The sequence below is a fragment of the Oryctolagus cuniculus genome, chromosome 18, assembly GCF_964237555.1.
Source record: "Oryctolagus cuniculus chromosome 18, mOryCun1.1, whole genome shotgun sequence".
In the NCBI taxonomy this organism is placed as follows: Eukaryota; Metazoa; Chordata; class Mammalia; order Lagomorpha; family Leporidae; genus Oryctolagus; species Oryctolagus cuniculus.
Window position 1 is genome coordinate 3,965,987 of NC_091449.1, and position 21,256 is coordinate 3,987,242.

Below are 21,256 nucleotides of genomic sequence, written 5' to 3' on the forward strand. Positions count from 1 at the left end.
CCAGATGGCTGCTGTGGTTATGGTAGACCAAGCTGAAGTCAGGGGCTTGGAACTCCATCCAGGTTTCCACATGGGTGCAGGTGCCCAAGCACGTGGACTTCTCCTGCTGCTTTCTCAAGTGCATCAGCCAGGAACTGGATTCTGTGGAGCAGCTGGGACTCGAACCCGTGCTCCCATGTGGGGTGCTGGCGTCTCAGGCAGCACCTTCACTCACTGAGTCACAATGCCAGCCCAGGTTCAATTATTATTTTTCTCCCAAAGAAACCTTTCCTTTAATGAATACAAATTTCATAAGTACAACTTTAGGAATAGAGAGATTCTTCCCACACTCTCACTCCTCCTCCTCTACCCTCTCCCACTCCCAGTCCCATTCTCCACTAAGATTCATTTTCTATCAAATTTATTTTTGTAAAGATTTATGTATTTAGTTGAAAGTCAGAGTTACACAGAGAGAGAAGGAGAAGCAGAGAGAAAGAGTGAGAGAGGTCTTCCATCCACTGGTTCACTCCCCAATTGGCCACAAGAGCTAGAGCTGCACCGATCTGAAGCAAGGAGCCAGGATCTTCCCCTAGGTTTCCCAAATGAGTTCAGTGGCCCAGGAGTTGGGTCATCTTCTACTGCTTTCCCAGGCCATAGCAGAGAGCTGGATTGGAAGTGGAGCAGCCAGGACTTGAACCAGAGCCCATATAGGATGCCGGCGCTTCAGGCCAGGGTGTTAAACCACTGTGCCACTGTGCCATCCTCTTCAATCAATTTTCTACAGCAGACCAACTCTAGTAAATATTTAAAGAATTTGCACACACACAAGCGCACACACAGTGTTGAGAACTAGTTTTACAGTTAATTCTTATAATACAATTCATGAAGATCAGAGGTCTTGCATGGGGATTCCTGTTGTTGATTTAACAATTAACACTCTTATGTATGACATCAGTGATCATCCGGGGCTGTTGACATGAGCTGCCTTGGCTATGAGATCCTTTTGGAGGCCAGCGCTGTGGCATAGTGGGTTAGGCTGCTGCCTGCAGTGCCGGCATTCCATATAGGCGTCAGTTCGAGTCCCGGCTACTCCACTTCTGATCCGGCTCTCTACCAGGGCCTGGGAAAGCAGTAGAAGATGGCCCAAGTCCTTGGGCCCTGCACCTGCATGGGAGACCCGGAAGAAGCTCCTGGCTCTTGATTTCAGATCAGTGCAGCTCCAGCCATTGCGGCCAATTGGGAAGTGAACCAGTGGATGGAAGACCTCTCTCTCTCTGCCTCTCCTTCAATATCCATGTAACTCTGACTTTCAAATAAATAAATAATCTTTCTTTTTTTGATTTAAGAAAGCCTTTTGAGTCCGCAAACTGTCTGTATTTAGACAGGGCCATGAGCAAAGTGGGAGTTCTCTCCTCCCTTCAGAGAAAGGCGCATCCTTCTTAGATGGCCCCTTCTTTCCACCGGGATCTCACCCACAGAGATCCTTCATGTAGGTCATTTTTTGTTTCATTTTCAGTTCTCTGAATCCTAAGGTGTTCGCTCTTCCTGTGATGACCCACATCCATGAGGTCACCCTGTGTCTGTATACAGGCAGGGTTTCATCTGCTGCACGCAGAGAACACACCCTGCTACAGAGGGGAGCGGGACTGGATGGGCATCTCTCACGCAGAATCAAGCGGCCGCAGGGAGGGAGAGGATGCCAGCACCAGGGGAGTCACTGAATCGCACCCCGCAGGAGGGCTGCCACGGGCGAGGCCACGGGTGCCAGCGTTGGTGTGGTGGAGAGGGAAGCCTCGGGTGCTGCTGAGGGGACCTGGGATGGCGCAGCTGCTAAGGGAAAGAACTTGCAGCTTCCTGCAAGAATTTAAGTGGGACCACGCTCGGACTCCCCAATCCCATTTTGGGCGCTGAGATCAAGGGGCTGGTGCTGGATGCAGCAGGTGAAGCCGCCGCCCACAACACCAGCATCCTGTACCAGAGCTCGAAGAGGGGTCCCGAATGCTCCACTTCCGATCCAACTGACCGGAAGCCAGGAGCCGGGAGCTTCTTCCGGGTCTCCTGTGTGGGTGCAGGAGCCCCAGCACTTGGGCCATCCTCTGCTGCTTCCCCCAGCTGCATAGCAGGAAGCTGGACTGCAGGCAGAGAGGCTGAGACTCCTACTGGTGCTGCACTATGGGGCGCTGGTATCGCAGCTGGCGGCTTTAACCTGGGCCATGACCCCGTCTCCAGGCCCCACATTCTTTAACCTGGTCAGGAGCAGACCAGGAAACCAGTGCTCCCCAGATCCTGTGCCCACGGCTTGTCTTTGCAAGACCGAAAGAAGCCTTTGAAATTTGGAGCAAACCAGCATACGGGCCGGGACGCTTCGGGTCCGTGGGCTCAGCAGGGGTGGTCTTTGCCACCTGTGGGACACCGGGTGGTGCTTGGGGATGCTTGTGGGCTGCTGCTACCCACGCCTCAGTGCACAGAAGGCCCTGGCCAAAACCACACCACACGGAAGGTTCCAGATACCCTGTTACAGAATGTGACAGTGGTCCTCAACCAGGGACACTTCTGCTCCCTAGGGGGTCACTGTTGGGGACAGGTTTTGTGGTAAAACAGAACAGGAGATTCGCCACACTCAGGGCTTCAAGGTGAACAGTGGACATTAGGCGTTCACAGCACAGCTCCATCGCCCCGCCCACTCTGAGAGCGTCTGCATCCAGCACAGGAGCCCCCTCCCCAAGCGGCCCCTCTGCCCCCACCCTCACCCCCACCCCCTGAATCTGCCAGTGAGATTGCACCTGGGGCAGTGAGACCCCACCCACATCGGTGAGACCTCTCCCACACAGGTCGGTGACACCCCAACCATATTGGGGAGACCCCAACAAGATAGTGAGACCCCACCCGGGACAGTGAAACCAAACCCACTATGGTGAGACCCTTCCCACCCACATCAGTGACACCCCACCTGGGTAGTTAGACCCCACCCAGGTCAGTGGGACCCCACCCACTATGGTGAGACCCCTCCCACCAGGTCAGTGACACCAAACCTATAACAGTAGGACCCCAGCCAGGACGGTGAGACCACACTCACGTTGGTGGGACCATACCACTGTCGGTGAGACCCCGCCGGGGTGGGAGAAGCTCTGGCACTTGGGCTGTGTCAGGGCTGCAGACTCCAGGGCCACCAGGTAACTCCGTTCCCCACCTCATGGGGCACAAAGGGTCCCTGGAGGACGGGTTTGGGGTCCCGAGCTCCGGTCTCAGCACGAGGGGAGGAGGGAAGCCCCAGTCTCAGGGAGTCCCAGGGTCCATCCCTTGCCCTGGGTGATCATCACTGGACTTCCAGGGTAGCAGCTAAACGAGCCTCTGTCCATCTCCCAGCCTGTGGCACTCGGGTACAGCGGCGGGAAAGAGACTGGGGGGGCACCCCGCAGGCCAAGGGAGGGAGAGATCAGGACATAGCGCATGACAGGAAGCAGCCCTGAAGCGACCTCAAATAGTTCACAGAAACCCAAACTGCGTTCTGAGTGTGCGTGAAGTTTCAGCCGCAGCCTTGCTATGGAGGACAGGGCTGTTTGCTTTGTCAGGGGAGACCAGAGTGGGTCAGTGGTGGCCGAGCAGGTGCACATGCCAAGGAGCGGATCTGCATCAGCAGGCTGTCACCTCCACCCCCGCCCCCCACTCCGTGCAGGTGACCCCCGCTCTGCGGCATAACGCAGACGTCGCAGTCTATGCCGGCCTGGGCACGGCCAGCTCCCTCCTGGGTCCTCCATGTGCAGAGCCAGTCTTCAGCCAGGAGCCACGTCAGAGCCACCAGGACCAGGACAGCCAGGCCGATCTGCAGGAGGTTCTGCATGGTATGATCCCAGGGGGCTGGGGCTGGAGCAGAGGGGCCGCTGATGGGATGCAGCACTGCACCCACCCGCTCCTCTCCCCTCACCTCCCAGACCTTCCTCCTGCCCCCACCCCGCGCGAGCCCGGCTACTCACCGTCCTGGACTCTGGACACTGTGGTTCCGAGACGGGGTTTCCGCGAGCCTGCTGTGGGAAGGGAGGGTCGGCTTTAGCTTCCGCCCACCCAGCCTCTCCACCCCATGCCTCACAGGGGTCCCAGCGGCCTCACCCCGCGGGCAGGGCCCCCAGGCCCCAGGCAGAAGCTGGCGCTGCACTATTGCGCATGCGTCTCCGTGCCTCCCACCCCGAAGGGGGCTCTGCGCCCCCCTCACGTGGGTCTTTCTCCACAAGGCGTCAAATCGAAAGCCAGGCACTCCCCTGGCGACCTGAGCCAGCCCCCTGCCCACCAGCCTCCTGGCCAGTCCCTTGTCACCTCCCCTTCCTGACTTCTGGCACTGCTGGTTCCCGCCCCTGTCTTTCTGGAAATCTCTTCATTCTGAGAACCAATCGACTAACGGGCTCAGTCGGCCAGTGTTCACCCAGATGTCTCCTGCGTGTGCCCAGCCACGCGGCTCTGCTTAGCCCTCCAAGGTCCCCCTTCCAGGTCACCACTGCTCCTTGTGTGCGACGCCAGGGGGCTTCTAAAACTTCACAGGACACGGAGTTAAAAGAGAAGTTTATGGGGCCAGCGCTGTGGTGTAATGGGCTAAACCCTCTGCCTATAGCACCAGCACCCCCTATGGGCACCGGTCCGAGTCCCCGCTGCTCCACTTCTCTCCAGCTCCCTGCTAATGTGCCTGGGAAAGCAGCAGAAGATGGCCCAGTCCTTTTACCCCTGCACTTTCCATGAGCTCTCTGAACTGCCCTCATATAACACATTTCTCTCTCCTGACATCTCTCATGGACGCTCCATCCACTTCAGCCAGGACGCTTGTGCCCCAGAGACCAGGAGGTTTTTCTGGCTGATGGACACTGCTGTATGGGTTGCCCGTCCCTTATCCAAAATGCTAGGGCCCGGAAGTGCTCCAGATGGGCTTGTCCTGGGATTTGGAATATTCCCATACACACAGTGAGGTCTCCTGGAGACTGCGCCCATGTCTTAAACACAAGATTCCCTGCGTGTCACGGGCCCCGGGGACACAAGCTCTGGGTAACTTCTCATCTTGTCCCTAGTGCACCTGCGTTCTGCATATGGACCAGCAGGAGAGGGAGGGTGCGGGTTTCACTGCTGGCGGCTTGTGGGCACTGAACACCACCACACCTGGGGCACCTGCACTGCACTGTGCAGGCGGGGAAGCCCACGGCACCCACGGGCACACACAGGAAGGCTCCAGCTCTCCCGATCGTGGAGGAGCAAGCTACTCACCTGCAGCAGGGGCGGGGTCTGTGGGTTCCAGGCTGGGATCTCCCACATCTGGAGACAGAGATGAAGAGGACAGGTCGGGTCTGGATGCTTCCTCTGCCCCCCCCCCCATTCTCCTTCCCTGGCACCCTGGGGTGGACGTCCCTTCGACACGACCCTGGGGTTTCTTTAGGAGCCCAGGGAGGAGCTGGGAACTGGGGGCTTCCTCACCTGTGACCAGGAGCTTCACGGGCTCACTGGGGAAGGACCACACATGGCCGCTATAGGCGCCAAAACACCTGTACGTGCCTGTGCGTGCCGAGGTCACAGGGCCCACGGGGAACTCCACTGGCACCGCCCCGTGGCTGCCCTGTGGGTGGCTGGGCCCGCCTTCCCGGAGCAGGAAGAAGGTGTTGGTCACCGTCTCTAGCCGGCAGTAGAAGGTCACATTCTCTCCCGAGGTCACCATGGGCCCTGGTTGAACCCATAGGGTGGGCGTGTCGTACATTCCTGCACAAGAAGGTGGCCGGTGTCTTCCTGCCTCCCAGGCTCCCCCCCTGCAACCTCAGACCCTCCTCCTCCCCCCACACCTGCCCCAGCCACAGACGCGCCCTCCCCAGCCGTGCTCCCAGGTAGAGCCGCTCAGTGCCAGGAGCGAGGATCAGACTCTCTGGGAGCCGCTGTCCACGGGGGGTTCCCAGAGATTGGCCGCTAGGACCACAACGCCAGCACGGCCTGGGGCAGCCGATGGCTAGGGGCCACCTCAGGGCCACCAGTCAGAGACTCGGGTGGGGTGGCCGTTTGCTTATGTCTTTGGGGGAAACATATATAACACAGAATTCAGCATCTTAACAGCTTTAAGCTTCTCCCCGTGTCTCAACTTCTTTTGCAAGCTCAGCCCGTTCCCTCGCATGTGGTGCAGCCCACGTTTGCCACGCCTTCCCCAGGGGACACTCGGCTCCTTGCAGCTCTCGGCCCTTCTGATCCAGGCTGCGATGACTCGGGGCCAAAGCTCTCTGTGTTTGTCACGAGCCCTCCTGCAGATCCTACCAAGTGCTTCAGTCTGAGACACAGGTCCCCGGCTGTAGGGAGCGCCCTGGCCCGGACACCTTCCCTCCGTGGGAGCGGCCCTCCCACAGGACAAGCCTCTCTCTCTGCCCGGCCTGCTTCTCTCCCCTGTCCCAGGGACCCGGGTGCCGTCCTCGGTAGGAGCCCTGCACCTATGCCCTGCTGGGCTTCCCTCTCCTACAGGCTCCTCCCAGAGGAAGCAGGCCCCGTTCTGACACCTGCAGAGCGTGGCCCGATGGGGCCGCCACCTGCCCCCACCACTGCATGGCAGCGGGCAGACTCACCGGTGACCACCAGATCCAGGGGCTCACTGGGCTCCGACCAGAGCTCCCCGCTGCGGCAGAAGCAGCGGTAGCACCCTGCAGTGCGCGAGGTCATGGCCGCAATGGGGAACCGGACTCCGCCCCTCGCTCTGGATCGCTGGGGTCTTCCCCAGGCAGAGAGGCCCCCCTCAGAGAGCAGCTGGTACTCCTCGGCCCCGGGGAGCCCCTGGCACCAGATGGCTGCCGGCTTCCCCTCTGGAATCCTGGAGTCGGGCTCTGCCCAGATGCTGGGCCTGGTCAGTGCCTCTGGAAGGGAATCAGAACCTAGGTTTCCAGAAGGACCCCTCCCCACCCCCCTCCCACCAGCAACAGCCCCGCCCACTCCCAGTTTTCCCAGTGGTGGTGACTTCCTGGGGACCTCGAGGGTGACCCTGTGGCAGTGAAGGGAGGACTCACGCTTCTGGGTGCTGATTCTCCAGCTCAGACACAGCCCTGGGAGGCAGGAACCATGGGTCATGTTGCCCCCCAACCCGTACCCCCGGCCTCCATTGCCCTCCCGTACCAGGACTCACCAAGGCAGAGCAGGGCTGTGAGTGGGGAGGGCATGGCGCAGATTCAGGCGGGAGGTGTGTTTGGCCGGCCGGCGAGGGGCACAGGATGTGGCGGGTGAGGCCCTACACCACTCACCCTGGGGATTTCACACTGACTTTCTTACAGGTGGGGTCACAGCCCTCCTTCCGCCACCTGATCACGGCCCCACGGACATCCAACCACACCTGCGCCCTCGGTGTTCCTGTCCGCTTCAACACCACGGCACTCCCTCCCCAGAGCTCCCATCCATTGCTGGCCTGGGTGGCTCCTGTCGTCTCTGGGTACCCAGGGCCGGGTCTGGGTGGGTTCACAGCGCATCTGCAGCTCCGGCACAGAGGGGAAGGCAGATGGAGGAGCCCAGTCCCGGGGCGGCCCTGGGAGGTCACCGTGCTGTCCACATGCAGGGGAGACGAGGGAGGGCACAGGGTTTCATGTCCCCCACTTAAACTCCTCGCGAATGTGGAGACACGTGGAACTCCGCACAGCACCGCCCCCCGTCTGGAAAGGGAGCATGGGCTCTCTCTCCTTTCTGAGCAACAGAACCGGGAGGACCGCGGCCATCTCCCTGCAGGTGCAGGAGCGAGGGTGGGGACGAGAAGGCGGGTTTTCTGTGCTCCCAGGAAGTGACAGTGAACAAGGCCCCGCCTGTGTGACCTGGCTGGTGCCCCCAGGGCCCTGATCACATCTGTGCCTGTGAGTACTCGCCTTGGGGGAGATGACAGTGGCTGGATTTCAGAGACAGCATCGGGACTGAGGCAGGGCCGCTCTGGCTCCGGGGGTCGACATCTGGGGTGGGTTTCTTCTCCTGTCCTGGGTTACTGGGACCGGCTCACCCCGAGCTCCCCCAACACAACTTTCTCCAAACACCGACCACGGAACTCGAGTCAACCCTGCTGTCGTGAGGAAGAAGCCAAACTCCCCACGGGGTCTCCTGGGGTGGGGGTCCAACTCTGGCTTTCACCTGAGTTTCTGATCTTCTATTTTTAAATCAGAAAGTTTGGGAGGGAGGGAGGCAGAAAGAGAAGAGAGAGAGAGAGCGAGGGAGCGCTCCATCTGCTGGGTCACTCCCCAAATGCCTGTGATGGCTGGGGTGAACAGGGCCAACGCCAGGGGCTAGGAGCTCCATCCACATCCCCACACGGGAGGCAGGAGCCCAGCTACCCAACCCGGGACCACGGCTCCAGGACCTGAATGAGCAGGTAGCCAGACCCAGACCTGCAGCCGGGAATCGAACCCGGGCCTCCCGTTGCATCATGGGAGGGGTGTGTGTGTGTGTGTGTGTGTGTGTGTGTGATGTTTACATGACAAATAGACACAAATACAACCTTTGGCTTCAAAGTAACTATTCTTTAAAAGGAGATAGTGTGCTGCCCTCACCCCTTCTCTCAGGCTCCTGTGACAAGCCCTGCCTGGCCGTAGAACAGGGTCTGGGGTGAGGCCAGGACAGAACATTTTCTTGCCATGTTGTAACTACTCCAGCGTCCTCTTGGATAAAGTTCCAGTTAACCCCCGCCCCGGGTGGGGGAGGGCTCTTTGTTTCCTCCTGAGGCTGGTTGTTCTCGCTGAGGGTTCAGCTGCAGTGGGTTCTACTCCCCGAGGAGGGTCCCAGCACCCTTTCTGTGGTCTCCCCCAGTTCCCCCGGGGCTGGGTGCCCAGCAGGTGGCAGCTCTCCGGTGGACGCTGTGGGTGTGCAGGTTCCCACCCCACTAGGTCAGACTCAGCCTCGTGCTCTCGTGAAGGCCGCAGGTGTTGGGCTTTCAGGACTTTGCTTCCAGATCTGCAGGTGCACGCTCCCCGCATGTGGCCGGCTGGGGTGGTGACCGGAGCTTTTCTCTGAGGGCCGAGTGTCCTGACTGCTTTCTCTCCACAGCACCCGCTCTCTGGAGCTCTGTGGAGACCTTGGTTCAAAGCCCCCTCCCCAGGGACTTGGGGCAGGGTCTCTGTTCCCTGGGAGGTGCTAAACCCCATCAGGGCCCACCTCCTGGGCAGTGTCTGCCGAGTACCCGCTTCCGCTCCCACTCGAGCCAGAAGGCTCTCAACTAAGCCTTCGTCTCCACCACTGGCTCTTTATTTCTGTGCCCTTGAAGCCAGATACCTATGGGATTGTTTCTAATATGTCCTGTTGATGTGTGTACATATGTGTATGCATGTGTCTCTGTGTGGAGGTGTGTGCACCCACGTATGTGTGCATGTGTGTATGTGTGTCTTCGGGTGTAGGCATCTGTGTATGTCTGTGTGCATCTGTGTGTCTGCGTGTGAGTGTCTGCGTGTGTGTGCATGCGTGTGTGAGTGTGTTGATGGGCACAGCAGTCCTGTGCACGGCCTGACCAGCACTTCCTCTCGTGCAGCTGTGTCCTGCCCCAAGGACCAGAGCCAGCCCATGGCCTCTCTGTGGATGGCCCGTGGGCTTAGCCTGTTTTCACATTTTCACGTGTCTAAGAGGAATCGATAGAAGTCTGTCCCGGGCCATGTGGACACGCTGTGACACGCAAACATCAGCTCTCACCTGGCCCACTGGGACTCGACCATGCTCCAGCGTGTGCACCGCTCGTGGCTGCTGTGCTGTGCCCATGCCCACCTGGCTCTGCTGACCTCCTGTCCCCAGGGATACTGCCTGGGGGGCGGCAGAGGACGAGAACTGAATGTGGGGGGTGGTGAGAAGCCACTCACGTCTCATCCTTTCCCGAGTTGTGGTGCCCTCTACTGTGTTCCCATGCTCCTCTGCACACCCCTGCTGTGGACAGGGCCCTGGACAGCCAGCCAGGAGCCTCTGCCGAGGACACAGTGGGGCTGAGAGACACGTACCTGTGACCACGAGCTCCAGGGCACCACTGGGGGCTGCCACACCTGGGGGCTGCCACAGTGGCAACCACAGAGACGCGGGGGTTCCCAGGACCAGAGCCAAGGTTCCCTGGCCACCCTGGTGTTAGCACTGTGGTAGGGAGTCCTTCCCCCTGCCCTGGGGGCTCACTGGAACTTTATCCAAGAGGACGCTGGAGGAGTTACAACATGGCAAGGAAATGTTCTGTCCTGGCCTCACCACAGACCCTGTTCCACATCCAGGCAGGGCTTGTCACAGGAGCCTGAGAGAAGGGGTGAGGGCAGCACACTTTCTCCTTTTAAAGAATAGTTACTTTGAAGCCAAAGGTTGTATTTGCGTCTATTTGTCACGTAAACATGAAACACACACACACACACACACAGAGTGGAAGAGCTAACCCAAGCTAGATAACGTGTGCATTACCTCACAGACGTATTGTGTGCTGGGAGCATCTGACACAGTTTTAAGCAATTTCAGCTGCCCAAGCAGTGAGCGTTATTAACTACAGTCGCCATGACGCACACTACACCTCTAGACCTCTTCTCCCACGTGATTCTGTAGCTCTGCACTCTGACCTGCGGATCCCACGCCCTCCCCTGGTGACCACCATGGTGCTCCCCGAGTCCCTCACAGCCCACACCTGAGTGACTTCCCGCGTGGGTTCTCCTCTGTGCCTGGCTTGTCTCACTCCCACAGTGTCCGCAGTGCCTCGGTTTGCTGCAAACGTCCTGGTTTCACTCGTTCCATGGCCGAGTCTTATTGCACTGTGGGACGCCTTGCTTCGGGCCCCATTCGCCTCGGTTGATGATGACAGTGATGCGAGCTGCGCCGCAGGAACGCGGGCGGGCTGGTGTCTAAGGGTCTCCTCTCCGTTAGCTCCTCCCCTGTGCCCAACCTGCCCTAGGAGAAGGAGCCGTGGGGGTCTGGGCCCGGAGGGGTGGTGCAGCCCCAAATCCCCTCTCTGTCCCACACTGTTGCGGACAGGTGAGCCAAGGAGCCGCCCACGCGCTCAGGGAGTTGCCACCGTCGAGAACTAAACCAGGAAGCGGGCGTGGTACCAAGGATTCCAGGAGCCAGGTGGGGCTGAAGGGGAGCTGCGGTGTAGAGAGAAGGTTCATGGACCGGAAATGCCAGATGCGCTCTTCCGGAAACCCGGGATCCTCGGGCGTGCATATAAAGACCCCAGTCCCCTCTGCTGGATAGCTGCAGTATCAGACACGCTCTTCCGGAGACCCCCACACACTCTCTTTAGGAACCACAAAAGTTCTCTTCTGGAAACCCGGGAATCTCGAGTGCTCTCTGGAGACCCCACACACCAACTTCATGAAATTAAGAGACCCTGCACTTCTCTTCCGGAAACCCCAGACGTGCTCCTCCGGAAAGCAGGGGGCCTAGACGCCCCCTCCAGATACAGCAGGTTGGGCCGCCCTGGGGGTAGAGCTAGAGTGAAGGCTGGCCCGGAGCAGGTGCGTTGCGCTCCACTTCTCAGGTGTGGGTTGACGTAGACTTCCTTCCACGCAGAATGTGGCGGGAGGAAGGGGGACGCTCTCTTGGGAACCAGGTGCCCCAGATCCGCAGCAGCAGCCAGGCTCCTGGATCCTCTGGTCCCTGCTGGGCTGTGCTGGGGACAGCTCTTTTCTCCCATCTTCTGCGTAGTGACCCATCACCCAGTCCTGTCACACAGCTTCCCAGGGCGGGGCATCCTTGAAGGTCTTGCACATGTTCTTGAAAATTGTCATCAAGGTCAACGCCTACAAGGGAATTGAAGGGCCTAAAGAGACAGAGAGAACCAGAGGCAGTGTGAGATCCTGGAGAAGATAAAGGATTAGGTTCCAACACAGGAAATCTAAATAAACCATGGACTAGTTGAGCTAAGGGTGCTGGGAAGAAATGTCCCATATTAACCTACAATGCTAATGGGGAGCTGGGTGAAGGGTCTATAGCAACCCCATGTGGTAACTTCACATTTGCTCCCTAAAACCGTTCTAGAAGTCTATTAAAAATCAGGTAAGATTCCCACATGAGGGCTGAAGACCCTGGCTGTCTCCTTACCCAGCACCACCTACTCTAGGGCAACACTGGGGGCTGCCCAGGTGACGCTCCCTCTGTCAATACTGGTAACACCTGGGGTGTTGTATCCATGGGAGTCCTCCCTATGTCGGCACTGATAACACCCTGCAGTATTGTATTCATGGAAATCCATCTGTCCGTACTGGGAACACCCTGCATGGTTGTATCCATGGGAGTCCTGATGAATCAGCCTCCTTCTGCAACCCCAGTTCCTTGTCCACCACCTCAGGTGTGACTTCCCAGGATCTCCAGTTGGGACAAGGAACATACAGGGGTTTCCTGCCACGGGATCTTCACACACCCACTCAAGGGAATTGGTGAACCTAGTATGGTAGATATGATAGGACTGGCAATATGCCTTAGAAAAAATGCAGCCTAGATTCGATGGACTGTCAGAGAGACACCATTTTTCCCTGTTCTTGGGGGGTGGGGCAGAAATAAATTAAGATGAAAGGCCTATCATTTTCTTTTGAAATACTTATACTTTTATTTGATAGGGGAAGAGAGAGGGAGAGATCTTTTGTTTGCTGGTTCACCCCCCAAATGCTGGCAATAGCCAGGGCTGTGCTAAGCAGTCAGGAGCCTGGAGCTGCAGCCAATCTCCCTCCTGGGGCAGGAACCAAGCACTGAACCACTGCCTGTCTCCTAGGTGTGCAGTAATGGAAGCCACCTTAGAGGCAGATCTGGACCTAACCCAGGCACTCTGCTGTGGCATTCAGGCATCCAATCAGGGACTTAACTGCTGTACCAACTCCCACCCTATAATTCTGTTCTCAAAAAGTGTTAGTGAAACCCAGTCATTTGTGGAGAAATGGCTGGGACTGGAGAACATTAAGTGAAATACGCCTTCCCAGGAATCCAGTGTAAGTTCTCCCTTCTACGCGGAAGTAGGAAGAGTTGGTCTCATAGTAGCAGAGTAGGATGGTGACCACTATCGCTGAAAAGGGTCTGGGGGGGAGATGAGGGAGGTTTGGTCCCCAGGTCCCAAGGTGGAGTCAGATAGAGGAACGGCTCTGTCTGCACAGCACAGGAGGCACCCATGGCTCACATAACCTGTTGAGTGTTTCTATGAAGAACTCGAGGAGAGGAGCTGGGGCCCAAACACAAGACATGACGAGATGGGAACGCCCTGGTGTGATCAGCACACCTTCAAATCCCACGCTGCACCTCCCAAATTATTACGTGTTCAGTTAAAGGGAAAAATAGGTGGCAAAAATGTTGTTGGTGTCTGTGTCTTCCTCCTTTGTCGAGCTGAAATTCACAGAGCACAGATTACAGACCTGACAGAAATTTAATTCATGCTGCAGCTACCTCTCACATTCACTGTGTCGTGTACCCACGAGCACCTGTCACAAACATCCTCATTAGCAGAGACAGAAACCCCAGACCCACTCAGCAGGCACCTGCACGCTCCCTCCCCACACCCGAGTCCACGTTCTGCCCTCTGAATCTGCACCCCCGGGCACCTCTCAGAGCAGAATCAGACCATGGTCTCTTTGTGATACCGGCTGATTTCTGTATTGTCATATCTTCAGGGTTTCTCCACGATTATCCAGACCCTCCTTCTTTTCTAACAGGAGAGTGTCAGCCGTGTCTACAAACACCGCCTGTTGTGGACGCACTCACCTGTTGTGCTTATTCTGGTTGCTGGCATCTTTGGGCTCATGTGAATGAGGCTGCTATGAACCCGTGGATGCAAACACCTGCTTGGGTTCCTGCTTCAATCCCTGTGGTTATATGTGCAGGAGAGGAACTGTTGGACTGTCAGGCACTGATGAGAAACAATATTTTCCTTCTTTAGTGTGCCGAAATTCAAATAACATTAAACCAGCCCTTTAAAGTATATACTGTGCTGACTTACTACATTAACAATGTTGTACACCATTAACTCTTTAAAAATATGTTTTATTTATTTGAAAGAGTTACGGAGCTAGATAGAGACGACAGAGAGAGAGAGAGAGAGAGAGAGAGAGAGAGAGGTCTTCCATCTGCTGGTTCACTCCCCAAGTGGCCACAACGTGCAGAGCCAGGGCTATCTGGGGCCAGGAACCAGGATCTTCTCCCCATCCCCCCTGCGGGTGCAGGGACCAGGGACTTGGACCACCTTCTGCTGCTCTCCCAGGTGCATTAGCAGGGAGCGGGAGCGGATGTGGAGCAGCTGGGACTCCAACCCTGGCCCCTATGGGATGGCAGCCCTGCAGGCTGGGATTGAACCTGCACTGCCACAGTGCCGGCCCCACATGAACTCTTCTAGCTCCATTGTCATCCCCCCAAATGCCCACACTCACTAAGCTGCTCCCAGTCCCTCCTCGTCCCTAAGGCACTGCTTGGCCTCCATGGAGTTTGGAGTTCTGCTTCCCCGGGAATCCCTCCCCATGCCCGACTCTGCTCTGCACTCTCAGAGGGCGGGGCTGGCGCTTGGAGAACCCTCGCCACTCGCTCAGTACCACAGCTGAGACCACGCAAGCCCGGGCTGGAAACTGGGGACATCTCAGTCCAGATTCTGAGCTTTCTACTCGGCAAGGGGGGCGCGCCCAGTCCTGGCACAGTCAGAACCACTAACACAGGGCCTGCACAAGTGTGATTCGCGCTTTGGGACAGGACAGAGGGTGGGGCGTGGGGACGGCACAGTTCCAGGAGCAGGATTCAGCCCGGGCTGCGGGAGGCCAGGAGGCAAGCAAGCAGCCTGGATTGAGTCATTCAAGCCGCCAGCCCTGAACAGGGACTCCGCGTCTGGAAGCCCTCTGTTCTCAGCTGGACCCCGACCCAGGGGAGGCGCCCACCTCACGCTGCCTCCCCTTATCCACGTGCTTCTCTGTTAGCCCCTTAGCACCGAGCCCGACTGAGCTCTGTGCAGAGACCGAGGGCAGTGTGCCACGTGCCCCAGGACGGTTGGGAGGCAGACACACCTGGTGCAGGTGGGGCCGACGGAGCCGACTTTGTCCATCGAAGCAGGGGAGGACTCCTTGTACTTGGTGCCGTCACCCTGACTAGGAAGTAGCACTGCCTTCCGCGGCAGGAACCCGAGGTGCACAGCGGGGCCCTGACGGAGGAGCCCCCGGCACCCAGAAGGCAGCTGGGGCGTCTCTTCCCAGCCCGCATCACAGACCTCACAGGGCTCCTGGAGGGTGGCCGTATGACGGCTAGCGGCACCCCCACAGAAAGCTGCTTGTTTCAGAGCGGCCGCTAAGCAGTGCCCAGACACCCGCCCGTCAGACTCCCGGGCACCGGTTCCCGTGTGACCCTTCTGAGCCCCCACACGCAAGGCGTCCCAAGCCCAGGGAAGGACTCGGGGCCTGAGAGGCCGTGAGCGTCCCGTGTGGGATGGACCTCGCCCACCCTGAAATCCGATTTCGCTCGTTTATTCTGTTACTTGGCCAAGCTTCGTGTTCTTGGCTGGAAACGCGGATTCTCACGCATGCGCACTGGGAACTGCATGCACCAGAAACAGAGCAAAAGGCTCCATGAGAGTGGAGCAAGGCGGGAGATGGGTGCGGGTCTACATGCGGTCTGCAGGTGGCGCTGTCCCACCGGAGAGCCAGGCAGGACAGGACACAGCCACAGGGCAGAAGTCCACAGCTGAATGGAGGAAGAGCCCCTGACGCCCCCAGACAGCTACCAGCACCCACACTAGAGGGGACAGTTCCCCACTGTGCACCCGACTCCCCCCTCCCCGCCCCCAGGGAGCGGCCTCTGACCCAGGCTGTCCTCTCTCCAGGTCACTGCTGGCCTGCAGCCCGGGTCCTCTTGTGGCTGTACCAAGCATCTGCCAGCAGAAGCCCAATGCCCAGCAGCACCAAGCCCGCCACGCCTATGCGGATGAGGTTCTCCAGGGAGTGGTCCTCGGGCGCTGAGGCTGGGGGCGTACACGGAGGGGTCACCTAGGCTGGCTCACCGGAGTCCACCTCCCCGCAGCAGCCTGAGCCCTGGGTCCGGCCTGTAGCTCACTCACCAGTGGGGGAGCCTGACTGGGGGTGCAAGGGGCTGCTGGGCTCCGGTCCTCCTGAGAACAGGGACGGGACGGTGAGGAGGAGGAGACCCCACCCTCCCCATGCACTCAGCACTGAGGACCCGGGCCCACAGCTGGCGGGGGCCATCAGGGGCTCCTGAGTGTCAGAGACACAGAGGGGCAACGTCCAGGGCAGCCTCCCCTCCCCCACACCTCAGCCTGTGCACCTGCTGCTCCGCCCTCTTTATCTGTGGTCAACTAAGTCTTCATTATCTTGACACAGCCACCATGGGACACACACACACACACACACACACACACGTGTTTACTAAGCGGTGGTGCTCCACTGTGTTCCACAATCAGTATTCCTAAGTGAGCAGACCTGGAACAACCAGGTCACAGTGTAGACCTCGGTGACTATCGGTAGTTACAAGCTCAGGGACACAACTCACAGTGAACATGGACACAGACAGCACACATCACAGCGGGCACTGTGCAGGGACGCAGCTACAGACGTGCGCATACTGAAACAGGCCAGGCTGCCCAGGGATCGGGAAGCCAGGAAGTGAGATTTCCCTTCCCTCTGGGCTGATGGGAACTTTGTCAGGAAATCAGAGCCCAACCAGGGTCGGGGGAAGGAGTCCCCACAGGAACAAACGCTCCACTGCTGCTCCTCCACTGAGCTGCTCTTCAGGAGAATAAGGGGCCCAGACCTCCCTGAGGGTTGTCACAGGGGGCGGGGCTTGGGAGCCATTGCACCTGCAGGTCCCCACCCCTCCCCGGATGAGGGCGCAGTATGGGCAGAACTGGGCCTGGCTCTGCCAGTTCTCTGACCTGAGGCGCAGGGCAGGGAGGGCGCCCCTGTGTCCAGGTGCCCTTGTGAGTGGGAAACAGCACCGTGCACTGAGCACTACTGTGACCCAGGCACACGCTGGGTCTCTGCATTCACCCCCTGAGCTGCCACCACCTCACAGCCCACACGGCCACCCCTCCCCTCTCCCCAGGGACCTGGACCCAGAGGAGTCCCCGCCAGGGGCCGGGTGACCCAGGGCTGCACACCTTTGTGTCTAGGGAGTCCCCTCGCCCTTGTGGGCTCCATGAGAGGCCTGTGCACCCAGCCCAGTTCCCATCTCAACTCTAGGGCCCCTGATCCATCCACTCCACTGCCCACCCAAACCCCATACCACAGAGGGTGACCTGGGCCCCGGAGCTGGAGACCTCTGCTGCTCCCTGCTCCCTGGTGACCTCCCTTGAGGCCCCTCCCCAGCCCAGCCCTCTCCTGGGGACAGCCCTGCACTGACCAGGACCACCGTGGGGACAGGGCTGGGGCCCTCACCTGACACCTCGAGCTGCAGGGGGTCACTGGGCCATGACCACAGGTAGGGGTCAGTGCTGTGGGCGCTGTAGCACCTGTAGGTGCCCCCGTGGGCCGAGGTCACAGGCCCCAGCATGAAGGTGGCCTGAGCAACTGTGGCCGAGCCCAAGACACGCAGGCGCTGGGGAGGGGCGCCTGAGTCCACCTTGTACAGGAGAAAGGTGTCCATCGCCTCCTCAGAGCCACAGCGCAGGGCCACCGTCACTCCCCAGGGCACCGAGGGCCCCGGCTGGGCCTGCAGGGAGGGTTTCCTGTACATCCCTGGGAGAGAGGACGGAGTGTGGAGTGAGCAGTCCCTCCCTCCCCTCAGCACAGTGTGGGCCTCCTGGGGTCCCTGTCCCTGCTGGCTCCACTCCCCTCCCAGAGACACAGCCCCACTGGACCTCTGGCCCAGAAATCTCTGCACTCCACAGCCCCAGGGCACAACCCGGGCCTAGCCTGGGGCAGACAGGACAGGACGGGCGGGGCTTCCCACATGCAAGAGCATGTCCAGGGGGACGCTGGCTTCGACCGCAGCACCTGTACCCGCCCCCAAGGGAGCCGCTCACAGGGCCCAGGAGGAAGTCGGGGCTGGGGCCTGGTCAGGCGTATCTGTCACAGCTGGGCTCACAGCAGTGAGTCAGGCTCTGTCCCCAGAGCAGCAGGGCTGAGAGGGAGGGCTCCCTGTGCAGTCCTGAGAGGGGGATGGAGCCAGGCTCAGCCACACATCCCACAGCCAGCAGGGTCTGAGCTGATCACCACCCACACGGGGTCAGACTTCCCGAATCGCCCACCCCCACCCAGGCTCCCTGGGCACTGGGCCCCTCACCTGTGACCTGAAGCTCCAGGGGCTCACTGGGCAGGGACCACACATAGGGCTGGCTGCTGTAAGCGCGGTAGCACCTGTAGATGCCCCCGTAGGTGCTGTCCACGGAGCCCAGGAGGAAGGTGGCCTGCCACACCCCAGCCCCACGGGAGAACCTGGCTTCCGGGCTGTGTAGGGGGCCGGCTCCGCCCTCCTTCAGCAGATGGGCAGTGCCCGCCTCATCTGAGCCACACGAGAGGGACATGTTCCCTCCTGACGCCACCACGAGGCTTGGCTGGGCTGACAGGGAGGGTGCCGGGAACATCCCTGCAGGGGAGGGCAGAGCTGTGTTGGGGGGCTGCCGCCCCGTGCACCCCACTTGGCTTCCTTCTGTGACCTGGAGCCACTCTAGGCAGGGGACACCCCTTACCTGTCAGCACCAGGGTCAGGGGGTCACTGGGCTGGGAGGGGCCGAGCGGGGTCCGATACACACACCAGTACTGCCCTGTGTGGTAGGAGCTCATGGACATGGTGATGGGGAAGTCAGCCTTGTGTCTGGAGTCCTGCTGGGCCCGCATTTCCCAGGGCTGAGGGCTGCCCTCTTTATACACACGATACACCTCAGCCTGCAGAGACCCCTGGCACCAGAGGGTCACAGGGCTCCCCACGGCGACCAGGGGGCCTGGGTCGGCCCAGATGGAGGGCTTGGGGAGGGACCCTGGAAGGGAATCAGACCTGCAGACCCCGGGTGCCGCCCCTCCCCCGCCCCCTTCCCCAGCTCCACTCCCAGCCCCTCCCAGCCATCACCATCAGCCCAGCCCACTGGTCTCCTCAACCCTGAGCTGCCTGGGCCCCGGGGGCTGAGCCAGGTCAGGGGAGGACTCACCCGCCTCTGCCTTATCCCCTGGTGCCCAGCACAGCCCTGGAAGAGAGGTCCCCGTGAGAGCCGCTCCCCATTCCCCACCCCTGCAGAGACGCCCAGGCCTGCCCTGGTCCTCTGAGTCCTGGGGTCCCAGCTTGGGCAGGGCGCTGTCCCCTCCCGCACCTGTAGGGGATCCCATTGTCCCCGTGTCCCCAGCTCACCCAGGCAGAGGAGGGCAGTGAGGGCTGGGGTCTGGGCCCTGCCGCCCATGGTCCCGTGGAGCAGAGCAGCTGTGAGGGACAAAGGCCCAGAGCCCAGCTGGAGATGAGTGAGGAGATGTCACGGGTTCCTCATCTGCGGCCTCACAGGAAGGGAGCAGCCCCTCCCCCGCTGTCCCTGAGGACGGGCCCAGGACAGAAAAGGCTTTGGGGACCATGGGACCAGGCCTCCGCCACCGCTGCCCCCTGCGCTGTGCCTGCCTGGTCTCCGCCCCCCCTGCCCACTCCAGCCCCACCAGGGGGTACCCCTCATGGGCGGGGCCTAGGAGCTGCCCGGTTAGGGTTCTGGTTCTCCCTGCACAGGCCGGGTGGCCGAGACTCGCACTTCCCCTTCCTGAGCTGTTGAGTGCAGTTGTGGGGGCTGGGGTGGGGGAGGGGAGGGGAGGGGGAGGGCTGGATCCCATGGGGAGGGTGACGGAATCTTCCAGGCCTCTGGCGCTGACAGGAGGGGATGAAGAAGGCACAGACGCTGCAGAGGTGTGGCTGAGCTGCAGCCCAGCTGTGGCTGTGGCAGGTGCAGGAGGGCCCACAAAGAGGACCCGGCCTTGGGGCGGGGTCCTGCTGGGAGCTGGCGGGTCCAGGGCCTGGCGAGCAGCTGTGAGGAGGGGAGGGTGTCTGAGGGCAGAGGCCCCGAGCTACCCTAGGAACTGAGAATATGGTGGTGCCCTGACCAGCCCAGCCGGGGTCCAGTGCCGCACACCCTGTGCTGCCTGCACTGTACCGGGTTTCTCATTAGGTAGAGGGGACTGGGAGCAGGGCACTGGGCCCGTGTGCAGATACACACTCACGTGGGGCTGGGGGTCCCCAGCATCTGCTTCCTGAGCCCCCCACAGCCTCTCCTCCCCTGATCTGAGCACCTGGGCTCCGTGCTCCTGGATCACATGGGGGTGACACTTCCTGAGGGACCTGAACAGGTGACGTCGTCCCCCAGCGTCTCTGTGGTGGGGGGATGCCCGAGACCTCCCCTCTGGGTGGCCGTGGCTGCAGCACTCCGGTCTCAGGGTCCTGCAGTGTCCCTTCCAGATTCAGACGTGGGGACAGCACCGTTCTGGTAGGCACCCCTCCTCAGAAGTCCCTAGGAGCGCCCGCCGTCCCCAGAGGTGAATCAGAAGTGGTCCCGGGTCCCAGACAGAATGGAAGACCCCATCCTCAGCCGTGTTTGGGGTGGAGGTCAGAGGGCAGGCTCTCAGCTGCCTGCTCTGGGGTGGGGACCCAGGAGAGAACTATGGCGGCTCGTCACAGCCTCGGGTTACAAGGCACACACAGGCATCTGTCCTTTCCTTAGCCTGCATCAGGTTGAGAGGAAGTCCCCCTCCCAGAAACAGGAGCTGGCAAAGCGTGCACTCAGTGGCGTTCACGGTAAAGCCCCAGACATTCAATGACCTGCTCTGGCCTCACCCCAGGAGGAAGCCCCACACCATGCAGCCATCAGCCCCACCAGCCCCGCCCAGCCCCAGGGCTCTGTGGGCTCCTAGCCCTGGGTGTTTCTGGGAACAGTGCTATGTGGGGCCCTGTGTGTGTGGCTGCACCTCCTGCCGCACACATCCTCATTCTATGGCTTCCTGGGGCTCAGCAGAGTTCCCACAGAGCCAGGGACCCACCACCCCGAGCCCCGCATTCCCGGTGCACATCTGGTTCCTGTCCCTGGCTGGCCGTGCTTGGATGGATGCCTGTGTGCACAGTCCCTGGATGGTTGTCAGAGCCTCCCCCTGGCCCTCGGTGGTGAGAACACTCCACAGAGCCTGCACTCAGCACACTGGTGAGCACTGCGCCTGACCCTGACCCTTGCCAGGATGTGCGCCTGCCTCCATGCAGGGGGTGGGTTGCTCTGTGATGGTCTGAGGCTGGGTCAGGTGCTTTGAGGAACTAGGAGCTTCTTGCCGCAGTGGCCGAACCCTGCACATTCCAGCCGCGTCTCAGGGCTGCGATTTCCCCACACCCTGACCACACTCTGCCTGCTTTGTCTTCCAGAAGTGACCAGTGTGGTGGGCGTGGG

General features: G+C 60.1%; 1 protein-coding gene across 1 annotated transcript; it reads right to left on the reverse strand.

Moving 5' to 3' along the window:
* Positions 1–2,754: 2,754 nt before the first annotated feature.
* Positions 2,755–19,628, reverse strand: LOC138846776 (leukocyte immunoglobulin-like receptor subfamily A member 3). The gene is made up of 15 exons (XM_070063477.1): positions 19,204–19,628; positions 19,007–19,042; positions 18,551–18,838; positions 18,145–18,447; positions 17,298–17,597; positions 15,965–16,015; positions 15,736–15,868; positions 12,894–12,960; positions 9,927–9,975; positions 6,987–7,097; positions 6,552–6,836; positions 5,431–5,709; positions 5,224–5,271; positions 3,954–4,004; positions 2,755–3,843 (listed from the first exon to the last, which is right to left on the reverse strand). The coding sequence occupies exons 1-15, from the start codon at positions 19,250–19,252 to the stop codon at positions 3,548–3,550; spliced, it is 2,346 nt and encodes a 781-aa protein (XP_069919578.1). The 5' UTR covers positions 19,253–19,628; the 3' UTR covers positions 2,755–3,547.
* Positions 19,629–21,256: the final 1,628 nt, after the last annotated feature.